Here is a 19,603-nt window from a genome sequence, read left to right on the forward strand (position 1 = left end):
AGCAGGGCGGGGCGTCTGATGTGATGGTCCAATGCGGGCTCGCCTTGGCGGACGCGCGCGCCCTGAGTCCAATGGGCGACGTGGTTCCAATGGCTTCCCTACCTTGCTGGCTGAGGGGGAGGGGAGAAAGAAGCTGAAGACTGGGTTTTGAGGGAGGAGGCGGAGGGGACGGGATGAGTTTGGTTGCGCCGTACTCGTAGAGCCCTCGGTAGGGGGAGGAGGCAGAGGAGGGAGTCGAAGGGACAGAGCGGGAAGAGCCCGGTCTCTCCGTTCGAGTTCTGGAGCTGACACGCGAAGTCTGCCGGAGCTGTCAGCTTTCTGAGCGTTCCGTGTCACCCGAGCTTCCCCACGTAAACGTCCCCGTGAGATCGAGAAAGAGAAAATGGAGGAGGGTGGCGGCGGCAGCAGTAGCTGCAGCGACGGCGGTGGCGGTGTCAGCACCATCGCCATCGCTGCGGGGACCAGCGCGGACGCAGGGGACCAGCTCTTAACTGTCAAACACGAGCTGCGAACCGGTGAGTGACCCCGCCCTCAGCCGGCTCGGGCGCAGTGGGGAGGCAAGGGGGGCGGGGGCTCTTGTTGTGGGGCGGCAGGGGGAATGAGGTGCCGCGCGACACTGGGCCGGGAGGAGAGAAGGAGAAAGAGAGGGGGAGGGAGGCAGAGGCGGCGGAGCAGAGCTATGCAGCACAGCTCGGAGGGCGACCATTCGGTCCGGGCGGGGCGGGGAGGGGGAGGGCAGCAAAGGGATAGAGAGAGCCCCGGCGGGTTCGGAGAGCCGGTCGGGAGGAGTAGGAGGAGAGAGGAGGAGAGGGGGCGGGGGATGCCAGAGGGGCGGGGCCTAGGGCGGAGCCCCGCAGGAGATTGGTGGAGGAGCGGAGAATGGGGTCGAAGGCTGCAAAAATTTGCTTGGGGAGGGGCTGTGGGGATTTGGGATCAGGTGCGTTGGTGGAAGTTTTGGGGAGCATTCTCTGGTTAAAACGCCCTCAAAGTGTCTTAAATGTCTTATCTTCCGCTCTTTCTGCATGTTTGTTTTCCGTAGTTGAGAGCATGTGTTGGAGCTCCTTATAATATTCACTCTCTGGTGACACTTTATTTCATAGTATCTTTTCTGGGGTGAAAGGGACTTGTTAAAAAAATAACTACAGTTAAATTGTCGCGTAACATTTTAGTGCGGCTCTTCAAAAACAGTTCGTGGGTGTTTGTGGTTAACTACCACGAGGTAGTGTGGTCCACGGAATCGAAGATGGGTACTCTTTCCTTCCTCCTCCTCCCCCTAATTTTAATAAGGCAGAGAAACACTAGTATCTAGGAGTGACCTGATTTTGTTTATGATTAAAATAAAACCCTATATTTAGATTTTGAGTATTTCATTAAGACTTTTAAGCTTCTGTAAATTATAAAAGCTGTGTAAAGCAATTCAAGATAGATGCCATTAAGCTTCTTGTTTAAAACTTATATATGGCAGTGATTACTCTAGGATTTGTCCTGGCTTCTGGATTTTCTTAGCTGACGAGAATCTCCATTTTTAGAAACACTGGAGTGGAACAATTATTAAAATAGAGGCAGTTTGGATTTATGAGTTCAAAGTTAAATCTCTATTCAGATTGTAGAAACACAAAATAATTGTGACCAGTAATTTTTATTAGGATATTTATTAGTGGTGTTTATTGAGTTTTTTGAGTGTTTATTGTGCCTATGGAGTTCTCCATCTGGCACACTGGGCTGTTTTTTATATAGCTGCAGAAGCTATGCTATAGGTTTTTGACAGATCACAATAAACAATATAAGCATATTATTTCAATTTTTTCCAACAGGTCAGAGAGTTAGCTTTATCTTCCTGTTGGTTAGTTTCTTATTCCTTTTATGACACTTTGTTCAAGGTGTTTGGGTCAGTATTCCACTTACTACTAGGTGTAGTAACAGAATGATGCCTATATATTTTTCATTTTCATCACCTAATTTCCATTGAAGTCCAATTATGTTATTTTTCATTGCAATTTTTGGTAGTCACTATTAGATTAGGATGTTTCTTGAATTAATTACGCTGATCTTTTGAGTTTTAATGTGAACCTATATTTAATCTTAATTCTTGTTCTATTTATTAATCAGTTTTAACATATGAATAGTGTATTTATCAGTTCCATTGTATGAATACAAATGGTATTTCAAAAAAGCTACTGTAGTTTTAAAAAAGTATATCGATTTTATCTTTCAATATTTTAATCCTTCAATATTTTATATGAAACAGAGATGGTATGCTGCAAATGTTACTTGAGTAAGATTATTAGATATTTACCATGGCAAAAGTCAGCAAAGAGTTTTCTGCCAGATGACTAAAGAATAACTCATTTAGTGTTATTCAAGAAATTGCTCAGTTTTCTTTTTTGCAATGTTAATTTTGTAGAAAATGAAGACTACTTCTTTTTTGCCTTACTAGCAGCATATGAATCATTACCCCAATTTTACATTGTAGACTGATAGTGTAAATTATAACGAACTCATTAATTCTATTAACTGTGAAAGGAAATGAGCATTCATCTTGGGTTCTGGTTGAAAAGACAACTGGTCAGATAATGTAGTTTAAAAAAAAACCCACTACTGAAATCTAACATCCAAGAATTATTCATCTTTAGTCTATGGTATTGTAAAAGATTCTACAGCAGGAGTTCTTAGATTCCAATAGATTCATGGATAGATTTCAGGGGAGGAGAGAACTTGGATAGTAGAGAAAAAAATTACCTATTTTCACTTTCCTATAATTGAAATTTACCAGATGCCCAAAGGGGCTCATGACACAGAAAGGTACTCTGGCTTCACTAGAGTAATTCAGTTAAATGTGGACCCTGCCCTCTTTAATGTAGATATGTCAATGGTATGGTATTTGTTTACATTTCATGATCCTTTACTTGGTACTGAGCACAATGTATTAGGTGCTATGGGAGGGAAAGGGCAGCTAGGTAATGCAGATAGAGCACTGAGTTTGGAGTCAAATTGTCCTCAGACACTGTAAGCTGTGGACAAGTCACTGAACCCTGTTTGCTTCAGTTTACTTTTCTGTAAAATGAGCTGAAGAAGGAAATGGCAAATCACTCCAGTATCTTTGCCAAGAAAATCTCAAATGAGGTCACAAAGAATAGGACACAACAAATGGGAGTGAAATGAATCAGAAACAAGTATTTATTAAGTGCCTTGAACATGCCAGGCATTATTCTAAGTACTTGAGGGGAAAAAAAAGCCATACCATGTTCTGCCTCCCAGAGCAGTCAGTTGAAACTGGGGGGGGGGGGGGGGGGGAAGACTGCAATTATCTGCTGAAGAGGGAGCCCAAGAGACCAGCAGATCAACTTCTCTAGTCCAGAAACAGTAGAGACTAGTGAACAGCAGTACCATCCAGCTGGACAGCAGATTGGCTCTTTTCACTATTACAATTAATTTTAGAAAGAATAAGCACAACTGAGCCACTCCTGTAATGGAGACACCATGTCTAACAAAACCATGTCTAACAGCCAACTCAGCTGAAAAGTAGACACTCTTAAAGTGTACTTTGTGAGGATTCCAAGTTCATCAACTCTCTGTAGTTTAAAACTTAAGTTCTTTTGGGCCATGTGTCCCTATGTTGGAGCAGCTAGGTAGCACATTAGATAGAGTGCTAGGCCTGGGGTCAGGAAGACTTATCTTCCTGAGTTCAAATCTGGTTTTAGTTATTTACTAGCTGTCTGATCCTGGGCAAGTCATTTAACCTCATTTGTTTCAGTTTCCTCATCTTAGTTAGGGATGAGTTTTATAAGGAAATAACAAACCACTCCAGTATCTTTGTCAAGAAAACCCCAAATGTGATCACAGAGTCTTATGCAACTGAAAAATGACTGAACAAAATCCCCTACCTCCCTACCATTATACTTAAAATTAGTGTCCATTCCACCCCCTTTTGGGTTCTGTGTATCTTTATGGAAGAGTGAACCCCTGGTGAACTCTGCTTTGTAATTTATCTCTTTGCCATGCCATTTGAATGAATGACTTTATTAAAGAACTAATAGAGTCAACTGGCTAATTAAGGTTAAGTACCCTGGTGGGGAACTTGTGCATTAGTATTTACAATGATAGCCACTTTATAAGATTACCCTTAGAATCCTAGAAATAATAACTTACACTCTAGAGATTTGACTTGCCAGTGAGGTGAGTGAACCCTAAAAAATGTTGAGTGAGAGAGATGATTATTACCAGTATGTGTTTATATAAAAGGAAGTAGATTCCCTTACCTCTTTATAAAATCTTGCATTTTCATAGCATTGCTCTCTCCTAGTTTTCTTCCTATTTGTGTTAATTCTTTTCAGTCTTCTTTGGTGGTTCATCTTCTACTTCCTCTCTTATTTGTACAAATATATATTAGAACTCTGCCCTGGGCCCTCTTCATCTTCTATGATGTCTGTCATCTCAATAGTTCCCATAGATTCAATTATTGACTATGTACATGATACCATCCATCCATATCCAGCCATCATATGAGTGACAGAGCTGTAAGTTGGCATCTCTTCCTGTTCCCTGAACAAGTTTAGGCATCTCTGTCTGGACTGGGACCTCTTCTTGCCCTGATGCAGTTTTTCCCTGTATTGAAATGCCTCTCACTACCATTGTTGGCAATTCTTACACTCTGTGTCAGTGGACCTGTATGTCTATCTACTTTGCTGACCTGGTTTGAAAAAACAATTCATGCTGACTTTTTTCCCCCTCGAATTTCTCATTCAGGTCTTGGTGTGATATAAAATGCACCAGACTAATATCTTTTTGGATGATTTATGAGGTAGAACTTGACTATTTCTTTCTGGTACTTTACCCTCTTGACTGCTAGAACTCATTGTTTCCTCTAGACCCACTTTTCTTCTCAGCTTCCATGTTTCTATCTAACTCTTCTAGCTGCCCAGGCTCGTAACCTCAGGGCAATGTTAAACTTTTCAGTGTCTATCTAGGCCTCAAATTTAATCAGTTTCTACAATTTATCAGTTGTAATCCCTTATTACCACTTAACTGAATTACCATGAGTTTCTTTTTTGAGGGGAGAGATAGTAGGAGGAGTCACTGAAGACTATTAAAAGAAAAAAATTAAAACATTTATTTTCTCTCCTTCCTACTTCTATTTCAATTTAAAAGAAAAAATAAAAAAAAATAAGACCTTTGGCAAATAAATATAGTCAGTTGCTGCAAATTTCCACACTGTCCATGTCCAGTATACATGACATTCTGAGTCTTAACTGTTATCTCTCTGTCAGTAGGTGGGTAGTTCATTTTTATAGTTCATTATTACATAATTCATCTGGAATCACAGTTGAGTTGAAAGATAGACTCTTTCAAAGTTGTTTGTCTCCTGATTCTGCTAGCTTTATTCTTCATTGGTCTTCATCTTCCTAGATTTTTCTGAATCCAATCTAACCCTTTTGTCATTTCTTATAGTACAGTATTATTACACTACATTCATACACCATATTTTACTCAGCCATTTTGCAGTTGCTGGGCATATCCTTAGTTTCTAGTTCTTTGTCATTATAAAAAAAAGCTACTAGAAATATTTCTATACATTTGAGTCTTTTTTTCATTACTTCGAGGTATAAACTTATTAGAGGTTTCACTTTGTCAAAAACTATGCACATTTTATTAATTTTTTTTTTTTGTTCATAGTTCCAAATTGCTTTCCACAGTGAGTGAACCAATTTATAGTTTCACCCATTCATTATAGTTTCACCCATATCATTATGCCTGTTTTGGGTCATCTTTGCCAATCTGATGGGTATAAATTGTAACCTCAAAGAATCTTTACTTTTCATTGCTCTAATTATTAGTAATTTGAGACTTTTTTTTTCTCATATGACTTGTTTACAGGAATGTAATCCTTTGAAAATTTTGTGTACATATCTTTTGACTATTTATGACTTGGGGGACTTATATGACTTATAAATTTGAATCAGTTCTTTGGAATATCTTGAAAATGAGACTTTTAACTCGGGATGGAAAATATTATCTGCATCCAAAGAAAGAACTATGGTGGCTGAATGTGGATCAAAGCATACTATTTCACCTTTTTTGTCTATTTATTTGCTTGCTTTTTCTTTCTCATGGTTTTTCCTTTTATTTCTTCTATAATATGACAAATAAGGAAATATGTTTAACTGATTGTACATGTATAACTTATATCACATTGTTTACTGTCTTGAGGAAGGGGGACAAATGAGGGAGGGAAGAAAAAATTGGAAATCAAAATCTTACAAAAATACATGTTAAAAACTGTCTTTACATGTGATTGAAAAAATAAAATACTATTTAATTAAAAGAAAAAGGAAAAGGGACCTTTATGAGAGAAAGTATTGGAGCCTTCTAATCTCTTTGCCTCCAGACTCAAAACAGTAATCCATCTTCCATATAATTGTTATATCTGAACTACATCATTTCCCTGTTCAACTTGAAAAGCTTTAATAGTTCCATATTGTCTCCAGAATCAACTGGGGTGGCGTTTAAAACTTTTCACTGACAGTAATTTGTCTTTTCATATTGTTTTCATAGCACTTCTCTTCATTTAGTACGTATTTTAACCAAACTGGCCTATTTTTGTGTTTTCCTTTACATGGTATTCTGTGTCTCAACCTTTTCTCAAAGACACAAGTCCTCCATTCCTGAAATGTTCTCCACCTTCACATCTAGTTCTTGGAACCCAGCTCAAGGGCTTCCTCCAGTAAGAAAAGCCTTTCCTAATATCCTCCTCCCTCCATTGTTGGTACTTCGCTTCCTGGTGAAATTTTTTTGTGTTATGTGTGTGTGTTGTTTATTGTCTTACTTCTTTTTATGTTGCCTTCCCTCACTAAAATGTTACAAGGACAAGAACTGCTTTAATTTTTATCTCTGAATGCCTGGAACATAGTAAATGCTTAATAAAATTTTATTGACTTGAGCTTTTAATTTAGAAAAATCTTTAATTTTAGAACTAATAGAAACCTTAGAGGCTATCTAAAGTTATCTTATTTTATAGATGAGGAAGTTGGGGTCCACAGAGATTAAATGAGTTGCTCAAAGACACAGTTACTAAATGACAAGAACAATAACTTGAATTCTTTGTCTCAAAATCCGTCTTTCCTCTGCACCATACTTTTCCTTCCCATTCCTTTAATAATTATTCAGCAAGCATATATTTAAATGTTTATTGTATATTAGACTCTAGGTAAAAAGAAAAAAAAAAAAGAAACTAACTGCCCTCCTAGAGCTTACATTCTTTTTGAGAGAATCAGCAAGTACACAGAGAAGTAAATATCAGACATATGCAGAATAAGTTCCTGAAGAGATAACATTAAAAACTGTGGGAACTAAGATAGGCTTCTAACATAGGAAATAACACTTGAGCTATGCTGTAACGGAAATTAGGGATTTTCCAAGGTGAGAAGTAGGTGCATTTCAAATAGGGGGAACAACTTACAGAAACACATTGACATAGGCTTGAAATGCCCTGTATGGAGAATAACATTTAGACCACATTATCTGCAATATAGATTTGTGCAAGACAGTGATGGGCAATTAAACTTAGAAAGCCTCCACTTTACATCTGTTGACCTGTCTGGTTTCAGCTCCATACATCATGAAGCCCCTCCCAAGATAAGTTGATCCCTTCTAAACAACTCACTATTCTGCTAATTCAAGCCTTGGTTGACACCCTCAACCTTCCCTCTTTTCTGTTTGAAGGCCTAGAAAGAATGGACAAATTCCTCCCAATGGAATCCTTTAGAGAACTTTGTATCTTCTGCTCTGCCTGGATTCAACTACATAGAACAATATGCCCTATGCTATATGCTCCCTGATATCTCCTTTCTCTCCACCTTTCCTGCCTCTTTTTGTGTGTTGTTTCTCTCTTTAGATTATAAATTCCTTGAGAGCTAGGACTATCCTTTTTAATTACATCTTCAGTTTAGCACAGTTCCTGGTGCATAGTAGGCACTTAATGTTTATTGGAAAAAAGACCAGGGCCTGATTATGAAAGACTTTCAATGTTCCATAGCACAGTTTGTATTTAATTCCAAAGGCAATAGTTTCTTGAGCAGGAGAGTAATGTGGTCAGATCTGTGGTTTAGGAATATCATTGTTGTATGAACAGATGTAAGATTGGAGAAGGAAGAGACTAATAGTAGGGAAACTAATTAGAATGCTGTTGCAGTAGTTTAGGCAAAAGGTATTGAGAGTTTTGACTGTGTGAGGGAAGAGATAAGAATGGATATAAGAATCTGTGAACTAGAATAAAAATCACATTTTAAATATAATGTGAAAAAATAGAAAGAGCCCTAGATTTAGAGTCAGAGTAACTGTGTTTGAATTCTGGGTCTGCTGCTGACTCCTATATTTATGTCCTGAGACAAATCATTAAATTTCTGTGGAGGCCTTAGTTTTCTCACCCACAAAATGACTAAGTTGGAGTAGTTAATATCTAAAATTTCTCTCAATGATAGATCCTTTGAGATAGCTAAGATTATTTCTTTATTCTAATAGCCATACAGTTTTCTTCTGAGCTTGAATTTTTTCTCTCAAGGATCCTAAGTTCCTCTTTCTTTATATTACTTAACCTTAAAACGCAGAAAAATGAAATATACTTAAAATAAAATAATAAAAGCAAATTTGTTTTTTTGTGATTCTATATCTTTGGATATTTGATGCATAAATCAGAGGGTACCATTTTTGGAATTTCATTTGGTAGCTAATTTAATGTACAATTTTGGGGATGTTATCTTTTCCCCTCCCACTGGTATTTTATTTTTTTTAATTGCATGTAAAGTGTAGAGGGCTGAAACTTTAAAAAGTTGAATCAGACAGCAGAACACTTAAGGCTAATTACCTATTCGATGCGAGATAATGGCTCTATATACATATTTAGATGAGATGGTGATGGGATGGCTCTCCTCACCATTGGTGCTTGCTGAATGTTTTGGTGGTAAGATAATCGTAGGCAAAGATTGGAGGGCTGGGGGAGAGAAGTCAGAGCCACTTGGCTGCAGGATGAGGAGGAGACAGTTTGGAGGCTACGGACTCCAGAATCCAGGATACATCTTTGGCAACCTATATGGCAGCTTGCTTGCTTCCTTCACTTCTCTCTAAAGACCAAGAACTTTGAGTAATCCTGACTCTGACTGATTCTGAGGCCCTCCAGGGAGCTAGTCCGGACGTTACAATAAAGATAGTTTTTAACATTCATTTTTACAAGATTTTGAGTTCCAATTTTTTTTTCTACCATTCTCCCTTCCTTCCCCTGTCCTTAAGACAGCAAGCAATCTGATTGTGACATAAATATAAATATATAAATATTCTTTGCCACCACAAAAAGAACTGCTACAAACATTTTTGCACCTGTGGGTCCTTTTCCATCTATTATCATCTCTTTGGGATATAGACCCAGTAGTGTGGCATTGCTGGACCAAAGGATATGCATAGTTTAAAGCCCTTCTGGCATAATTTGGGGAAAATTTTGAAGATTATTTGCATGTGTGTTTATAAGATTGAAAATGGATAGTGTCTATGAATGGTTAAAGGCAAAAGAGGATACATTGTATTCTAGTCTAATTGGTGAAATTGTTAAAAGATACTTGTAACATTTGCCACAGATAATGACACTTTCTCTGTAAAATTAAAGATGTTCATTTTTAAGATATATATTTTAAATTTGGAAATGATAGAACTAGGTGTTATTGTATTTTTACTTTTAAATCATAAACTTCTAATGAGTAAAATCTTTAAGTAATAAATGTCTTTTTATATATGTATTTGATTCTTTGACAAATTTACAATTTTATTAGTATAGGCATTCTATGACTTTCCATCCTGTACAATACTTGAATGTGTTTTTTTTTTTTTTAATAAAATAGCTTTATCATCCACAAAGAACCAAACTAACACATTGGAAACCTTTTACTTCTCTTTTTTTAATGTCTGGGGATAGGAATGAATGATATAAAAAGACATAAATATAACATTTTCCACATTGCCTATACTGAAACTCTTACTGAAAACAGACAGATGACCATTCTATGACTTATTATTTAAAAGCTGCCTTAAAGAAAAGGAAATTGAAGAAATACCTATCAGTTGGGAATGATTGAACAAATTGTGATATAAGAAAGGAATGATATACTATTGTAGTATAAGAAATGATGAGCAGGCATATTTCAGAAAAACTGGCAAGACTTACATGAATTGGCACTGAATGAGGGGACTAGAACTAGGAGAACATTGAGCACAGTATAAGATTATGTGATGATTAACTGCGAGACTTAGCTCTTTTCAGCATGCAAAGTGCTATCTACATTTAGAGAAAGAACCATGGAGTCTAAATATAGACTAAAGCATACTATTTTCACTTTTTTGTTGTTTTATTGTTTATTTGTTTGTGGTTTCCCCTTTTTGTTCTGTTTCTTCTTTCAAACAACATGACTAATGTGGAAATATGTTTAACATGATTGTACATATAGAAGCCATAATCAGATTGCTTGCCCTCTGAGGAGAGGGAAGGAGAAAAATTTGGAACTCAAAATCTTATAAAAAATTAATGTTGGAAACTATCTTTACAGATAATTGGGGAAAAATTCTTTTAAGAACTAAATATAAATTACCTGGTGACTCTGAGAAATGAAATGACTTGTACTTATGGTCTCTTAGCCAGTGCATATCAATGTCAAGACTTAAACCAAAGTCCAGGTCTTCGAGAACCAGATTGATAATTTTCTATTCACTATATTTTGTTGTCTTTATTCTTTTTTATTTATATGTTTTCAGAAAGAGAAGTTTTCCCTGAAAATTATTTGATTATATTTCATATATTTTAGTGCATTGTTTTATTGTCATAATTTTCTTTAAAATGGTAAATTTTGGAGGCAGTTAGGTGTTGCAATGGGTAGAGCACCAGCCTTGAAGTCAGGAGGACTTGAGTTCAAATCTGGCTTCAGACACTTAATACTTCCTAGCTGTGTGACTCTGGGCAAGTTAGTTAACCCCAATTGTCTCAGCAAAAAAAAAAAAAAAAAAAAAAAGTAAATTTTTTTGTTTCTCAGGTTTGTACTTGCAATCACTTGTTATTTAAGATAGTATTGCTTGGCCATAATTTAAGTTTATTTATTACTATTTTTGTATTATGATTATAAGGTTTCATAGGAACATTATGCATTTACAAAAATCTATATCGATTAGGGCTATCAGTTTGTTATTTTCTTCAACTTATACTGATTTCACTGATTTTTCTTTGATTTAAACAGTATTTATTTCATGGAAAGTGTTTGGTGGTTATAATTATTAAATGTGAGTTTTCTTTAATCAAATTCTCTTATATTAAAATATTTCTCTCAAGTCAGCACTAAATCTTTTGGACTTATTTTGATTGCTGTTCTTAGTTAAGCCAACTCAGATTTTCCTTTGGTTCAGGTTAATTGAAATGAAATGAGATACTTATCTTCTTTATTACTTTTCTTTATCTATCTATCTATTTAGGCAGATTGAGGCAATTGGGATTAAGTGACTTGCCCTGGGTCACACAGTTAGGACATATGTCTGAGGCCAGATTTTAACTCACATCCTCCCACTTCAGGGTTGGAACTTTCTCCACTGTGTCATTTAGCTGTGCCCCCCTTATTTCAATTGACTCAAAAATAGTTTTCAAAAAGTATTTAGCAAAAACATAACATTAATTCACTGGCTTCAGTTCCCTCTGTCTTGATATTTACCATAGTGCTATACCTTCTCAAAAGAATATGTTAACTTATCTGGCAGTTGGAAGACTATTAAGCTTGAGGAATGCCAACAACTTATGCATTTTGACTTTTTTTGCATTAAAAAGTCTCCAGAGTCTCCAAAAGGAGTCTATGGCATAATACCAAAAATTGTGTGTTAGCCAGTTGAATGATAGGAAAATGGATCACATTTTTCTTCTGCAACATGATAAATATGAAAATATGTTTAAAAGAATTGCACATGTTTAATATTGGATTACTTGTTGTCTAAGGGAGAAAGGAAGAAAAAATTGGTAAACAAAGTTTTGCAGGGGTGAATGTCGAAAACTATCTTTGCATGTATTTTGAAAAATAAAAAGCTATTTTTTTAAAAAGTGGATCACATTTGGCTCTTGCCTTGTTAGCTAATCAGGCACTTGTCTCCAACATAATTTTAGTACCCCTTTCATTCTTTTTTACTCAATATCCTGCAATCTACTTCTTCATACCATTGGTTTCCTGTGGCTATTCTAGATAGAGACTTCTCAGAGCAGTAACCAGTCAGTCAGCCAGTCAATAAACATTCATTAGAGCCCACTATGTACCAAGCACTGTGTTAAGGCACTCACTGAGGTACTTCTAGATGGTATGAAGGCAAAATTACATTCTGCCTTCTCCATGCTCCTTTACCATATCTTGTAAGATACCCCCCACTTCCAAACATATATGGGCATATGTGCACACACACACACACCTTATATACACTTCATTTTACAGCACAAAAGAGTGAATAGCATAGTTACAATTTGCATTGCAAATCTTATTATATTACCTTTTTTGTCAAATCTGCCCTTTTCCATAACTTCACTGTTTCCACCAAAGATATCAGCATCCTAGTCTCCCAAATTCTCATCCTCTTTATTATCCTTGACTACTCAATTGAAACTGCTTTCAAAGTTTCCAGTGATTTCTTAATTGCCAAATGTGATGGCCATTTCTTTTTCTTCATGCTTCTTGTCCTCTCTAATAAAAGCTTTTGACACTATTGGTCATTCTTCCTTCCTGAATCCTTAAAGTAATCTACAGAAGAGAGAATGTGTGCTACTTAACAGAATTCTCATATATTCATACTTGAGGAAAAAACTTGGAAATAGAATTTTCTAATCTGTTAAATTAAAGTCTAAATGGTTTCAGTGGATTTTCAAATTATTTGCTAAAAATATAAAAATTTAACACCTTCCAATTAGTTTGCAAGAATATTGGGGAAGAAGGAAATTTACTAGTTGAATTTAAATTTAAAAATTCACATAACTGGTGGGTGGAATTAAAAATAATAAATACTATGATTTATTAAATCAAGCCAACAATGAGCTTCTTCCATTTTGGTCAATATTTCTTTGTGAGCTCTTTTTTTCTCCCAACTAAGATAGCCAATAAAGTAAGTCACTGAAATAAACTAACCTCAGAATCAAACTTACACATCATTGAATCACAAAATGTTAAATAAAGATTTTTTAAAATAATGAAACATATTCAGTCACATTGTTCTTATTAAGCTTCCATATAGCCACCTTCTAATTTTTAACTCATATTTTTGTGTTTTATAATGGGCATATTATTAGGAGAATAGTACATGTATGTTATTTTAAAAGTAAGTAAGTATACATATATTAGGAGTGCAATTAAAAAAAAAATTGGCATATCAGCCTTAGGCAAACATTGATGCTAGCCCCATGAATCAATTAAATCAGGATGACAGTTTCATCATCCTTTTAGGGAAAAACTAGATTAAGGGGAAAAAAAACCTTTCAGTTTTACTAACCTACACCCCAACAAGATAAGTAGTAGATCTTGGTGCTTGGAAGATTTGTTGTTTTAACTTTGGAATTTTGGGACTTGAGTCTATTTCAAGGAGAGTTGAACATAGAGTTTCAGTCTAGAATCTATGAATACTATAAAGCTGCCCTTTTCCCTTTGTTCCCTACACTTTGGGACAGTTTTATTGTATGATTTCCTGAAGTAATCTATTTAGACTTTTCATTTCATTGCATTTTTCTGGAAGAGCAATAATTCTCAGATTTGTTCACCATACTTTGTCTTCAAGATCAGTTTCTCTGGCTTAAAGAAAATTCACATTTTCTTTCCATCCTTGCTAAATAACTTTTTTTCATATTTTTCTTCTATCTCTATATAGTTCAGTTTCTTATGTCATTCTTCCCCCACCCCCACACACAATTCAGTTTTAAAGAAATCTTTAACTATGTTCTTTGAGCTATTGTTTTTATTTGTATATTTCAATTATTTTTTGAGATCTCAAATATCTGTTCTCCTTTTTCTTTCTTATTGCTTCTTTTCTTTTCTTTTTTTTAAAGAAACTGGCACTTGTTATTTTGCCCAGGCTAGAAGAATAAGGCAATTTTCATAACTGGTCTCACTCTGACCAACATAGAAGCCTTGAATTGCTATTTCTGATCTGGGCCTGTTTCATCTTTCCCTGGACAACTTGGGTAGGATCTTGCTCCTGAGGATTCATCATATTAATAATGGTGGACTTAAAACAGAGACTTAATCAGTTTAATCTACATGAGCTCAGAACTCCTAAACTCCAAGAATCCACCAGCCTCAGTTGCCTGGGTACCTTCATACATGGATTTTAATTGATCATCTAAACCATTGGCAAATAGAAACTCAAATAGAAAGAGATCCTGGGGGAGCATATTGACTTATAAAAGCATAAATTAACATTATTTGTATTGTATTGTGTTTTAATTTTGTTAAACATTTCCCAGTTACATTTTATATAGTTCTTCCTCAGCTGACTAACTTGAAGTTTGACAGCTTTGCTCTAAAACATTTTGGAAATTCTTGTTCCATTATAATTTCTGAGGGCCTAGTTGCCATTGCAGTATTTTCCCTCTCTGGAAGACTGGGATAGTGGACTGAGAATTTACCCTAAAGTCCAGAAGACCTGGATTCAAGCCCTTCTTCTGACATACACTAGCTAAGTGAGCTAGGGCAAATATTTTATACAGCTTTCAAAGATTATAAATTAGCTAGCAGGTTTCTTCACCTGGCTGGTCCCTTTATCAAAGAAACCACAGCTCCTTTATATCCCTGTCCCTGGGGCATTTGCATCACTTTCTTTTATTCTATAACATTCATTCATTGTATTAAATTTATTTTTGGCTTTTAACTTTATTTTTTTCTTTATAGTATCTTTGTCAGGTTTTCCTTGTGATACATTGTTATCCTTTTCCTTTGGTTTCTTATTTTACAATAATTGATGTCTTGTTATTTTGTGGTGATGATGATAGGTCACCAGGTCGTTTTGCCCCAAATCTATTTGTTTTTTATACCAATGATATTCTCATTACAATGTATTCTTCTCTTTCACGTAATTTGAAAATTCATACGTTAAAGATTTCATTGCTGCCTGCACATATTTGCTCTGTGCTTGATCTAGTCCAAGTGTGTTCTACCTGACATAATTTTCTTAAGTACAATTAGATTCTAAGGTTTTAGAGTTAAAATGTGTATTCCCCTATGATCAATAATGAAAATAGCCTTACAATTAAATTTGTTTTATTTTTTCTTACTACACATTTTCCAGTTTCATCATGCATTCTTGGCATAGTCTGGCTTAGATAGAACCAATTCTTGTAGACTTATTTTCTACTATTTTTCATTATTTTGTTAGGTGATATTCTTTGTTATTTTTATTATCCTTCTATAGAACTCTGTAAACATATTCATGTTCTAAACCAGAGTTTCTGTTGACTGACATATACCTCTCTGCTTAACATGTATTTTCAGGCTGAAGCAGTTTTGGGGTCCTTGGCCTCCCTGTTATGGTGATTATTTTACTTTGAAATAGATTTTCATAATTTCTTACCCAATGTGTTTTTCTCTCCCCCTCTTCCCCCCACTTCCTGTTTTTCAACTTCAGTACTTTATCTGAATAGGTTAGGTTGGAGTCCTAATAATTGCATGTAGTATATTATCTTCTAGTTTGATCCCATTGTTAGTCTTCCTTCTCTATACTTCGAAATTGGTGAGTTCTGTCCCCACCACAGTTTCAGCTATCACTTTCATGATTATATTTCAGGGTTGGGTTTCAATATTTTCCCCAAGCTTCAAATACTATTTTCAATTGTCTGTGAATACTATCATTCAGATGCCCCACTTGTACTTAAAACTCAACCTAACTAAAATTGAAATCATTCTTTTTTCCCAGTCCTGCAGAATAAGGAATTTGTTCTTGACTCTGGGCTTGGAATGAAGACCTCATTGAGAGCATGTCACATAAGTGGATTTATAGAGAAAAGAGAACCACACAAAAAATTTTGATGAAATTTTTCAAAAACTTGGAAAAGGTATTTTTTTTCTCTCATACCACATAATTTTCACCTTCTGACTGTATCTAAATTAGTTCAAGAAGTTTATATTTTAAAAAGTCAAGTAAAAGGCAAGGTTTTATGAGAAAAGTTATTTTATAACTTTAATGATTAGGTTAGTTCCAGTAAATGAAATGCTAACCACATATTCCTAGGTTAGAGTTTTGAGGGAGAAAAGCATGCTGAATAAAAATAATTGTGACCAGTTCCTTAAAGATGAATATATTTTTACAAGATTTGCATTTAATTGGTATTTGCATCATCTGCTCTGAATCAATTTGAATTTTTTGGTGAGTCTTAGTGAGCTATACTAATTCTATGTTTTATTTAGCTTTCTTCCAGTAGTATTAAGTAAATTTGATTTTTGAATAGTAATTAAGTTTTCATCAAAAGGATTAAAGGTCATTTCTCCTCGTCTTATAAGTTGAAGAACTTTAAAAAATTTAATTATATATATTTATATTTAAATTTTTTCATTTTTGTTAAAATTTTAAAATTTGAATTCTACATTTATATATCAGGTTTCTTATATTATTGGATAATCTTAACTCCAGAATATTGGATTGAATCATGATTTTTTCCTATTTCACTTGGCTGTGAAAAGGCCTTGTAAAATACAGTTTTTAAATGAGGAAGTTAAGTATGCAATTGAATTTTTAATGGAACTTCCTTTACTGCTGTATTAAAAACTCATTCCCTACTTTGCCTTACCTTTTATGTAGATAAAATTCCAACTATGTACATTACAAAGTACTCTTTAATTCACAATTCTATAGGTTTTGCAATCAGGTGATTGGTTTCATGTGTACTTATGCTAGATAGTAATTTTGCTTTTTAGTGTCCTGAAGATGTCACATCTCTGCTTTTCTGTAACTAGTTTTAGAATAAAGTGTTTGAAAATAAGGATGTCTCTTTTTCTTTTTATTTCAATGCATGAAAAATTCAAATATAAATCAGATATTTTCAGTGATGGCTATTTTGCTTTATAAAGGATTTTTTTTTTTTTTTTTTTTTTTTTTTACATTCCCCAGGATCCAGGTCATTAAAGTAAAAAAAAAAAAAAATTAAGAAAAATTATATTTAAAGATTATATTTCTCTTAAATTTCTAATATTGCATTCTAAGAGCCACCTGCTTTAGTGTGACACATTAGACTGGGAATGGGGAGAATATGCCTTTCTGACTTAACCACTTAAAGCTTGTGTGATCTTGGGTATTTCACCTCTAAGCATCAGTTTCCTTATGTCTAAAAGAGTGAATTGCCTAAAAGTGTCTAAAATAGTAAAATTGAATTGCCCCATGTTGAAAGAAAAGTATATAGTAAATTTGTTTTTCATAATACAGGGGACTTTTAAAATAAAATTGCTCACTTTTTAGTCAGACAATATACATTTGTTAAGCAAATAGGCAAGGCACAGCATTAGGCATTAGTATTGCAAACTTTTGATGTTTAGAATTTGATATTGCATTAATTTTTTAATGTTTAGATCCCTGTTGTAGTTTCAAAACTACAATGCTTTAGATTATACTCATTATTTTGCCATGTTGAAGCTATCCTTGACTGATTCACATATGTAGGTGATTATTCAGAAGATGAACTCCAGGAAACAAAACTTGTCAGCATTTTGCATATGATAATGTGAAAAAAGCCCTGGGTATAAATCTCTGCAAGGACCCAGAATAAAGAGAGGCATCTGATTGTTGATGGTTATAGAATTTTAAAAGGAGGAAGACTTTCATCATTTCTATTGTTTTGTTTATTTGGAACATATTATCTTTAAAAAAATTTTTTTTTGAAGAATTCTGAGTTGTTTTTTTTTTCTGTTTTTGTACATTTCATGTCTTTATGGTTATGAAACCAGATGAAATAGGCAATTTGTGTAATGATACTTTAACTGTACATATTTATGTATTTAAGAATGTTATTTGTTCTTTAGATTTGACATAGTGTATTTAATTTACCTAATTACTCTATTACATGCCTATAGTTTAAGTCTTAACTTTTAGGTTTGATTTTTGTATTGTAATAAGATAAAAAAACTTAAGCAATTTTTGAAAAGAGATAGGATCCATGTATTTTAAAAAAGCCATGAAATACTTCTGTGATAAATACAAACAATTTAGAAATTCATTTGATATATTTTTAAAAATCTCTTCTTAATAATTATCATGAATTTGATAAACATTAACATGGATATTTTCCTGCACAAAGACCAAAAAAGAGATCTTTACTACTTATAGTTTCATTTGATATTGGTGTGAAAGCATTTTCTCTTTATTGAGTTCACTTATCCTCAATGTTATGTTTCGATCTCACATTTTCTGTTAGAGAATAAATAAGTTCTATCAGTTTAGTCAAATTAGTGTTGTTCTATGTGTAAGATTGTATCTCTTAAAAACATGATGGGTGCTATCTGCTATCCTTTCTGTCAGAAAAAAAAAAAGCTTCCTTTTATGGAGAGGGTATAGGTAGGAAAAAAAATGTTTTCTTTTGTTTATCCAGCTTTTACTATCTTGGGATTTTTCAAAGATTTAAGAGAGATATTTCATAAGAGATAAAAAATGACCTCAGAGGTTATTTAGACTAACTCAGTCACTTTATAACTGAGGAAATTTCTTTTCCATAAAGTGTAGACAATTGGCTCAGAGATAGCAGATTCAGGATTCACATCAAGAAATTCCAAATCCACTGTTATTTCCAGTATTGCATATTGTCTCCCCAAAGAAGTAAAGATAAACAGCTTAGGTTCACCTATGTTACCTGAAATCAAGAAAGACCTGAGTTCCTGTCTTTCCTTCAGGCACTTGCTGTGTCATACTGGCAAATCACTTAACCTCTGCTGGTCACAGTTTCTTATTCTGTATAACAACAGCACCTACTTTCCAGGGTAGTTGTAAGCATAAAATGGAAATATTTGTAAAGCACTTTGCAAACCTTAAAGCACTACATGAAAGCAAGCTGTTGTTATTGTTGTTATTTGACATATTCATTCTACTTTAGGTGAATAAGTATTTTTACATTTGCTGATTAAAGTAACCTCAACCTAAGGGCAAGTTCTAACTTGAGCAATGGAAAACTATAATATTACTATACCCACTGAAAGAATCTGGTCAGAGATAGTTTGTAATGAAGATAGGAAATGCCAATCAGAATCAGGTTATTAGCAGAAATTAATGTAAAGGAAAATATCATGGTCAGTAAATTAGGTCTGAAAAATATTTGCCAAATACAATTATATTTTTAAAATGCACAACTTTTAAAATTTTAAAACAATAACCATAGTTTGTATAGTAAAATATTCACCAGTCTTGAAAAGTACAAGTACAATATTTTTCTGGTATCTTCAGTGGTTAAAAAAAATTCCCACTGTGCAGATATTCTGCACAAGAAATGCTATCCAGAGTGGGGTAGAGCCAAGATGGCGGAGAAAAGCCAGGAAGTTGCTTAAGCTCTTCCCAATTTCCCTTGGAAACCACAGTAAATCAAATCTCT

The 19,603-nt window shown here is 34.6% G+C and overlaps 1 protein-coding gene across 1 annotated transcript in view; it reads left to right on the forward strand.

Annotated features, from left to right (window-relative positions):
• The first annotated feature begins 205 nt into the window (after window positions 1-205).
• RPS6KA5 (ribosomal protein S6 kinase A5) overlaps window positions 206-19,603 on the forward strand; it is a 178,923-nt gene continuing 159,525 nt past the window's right edge. Inside the window, exon 1 of the mRNA XM_012547365.3 lies at window positions 206-515. Within this exon, the coding sequence (XP_012402819.2) occupies window positions 383-515 (133 nt within the window). The 5' untranslated portion in view covers window positions 206-382. The remainder of the gene's footprint in view (window positions 516-19,603) is intronic.

Source organism: Sarcophilus harrisii, chromosome 2, assembly GCF_902635505.1.
Source record: "Sarcophilus harrisii chromosome 2, mSarHar1.11, whole genome shotgun sequence".
Classification (NCBI taxonomy): domain Eukaryota; kingdom Metazoa; phylum Chordata; class Mammalia; order Dasyuromorphia; family Dasyuridae; genus Sarcophilus; species Sarcophilus harrisii.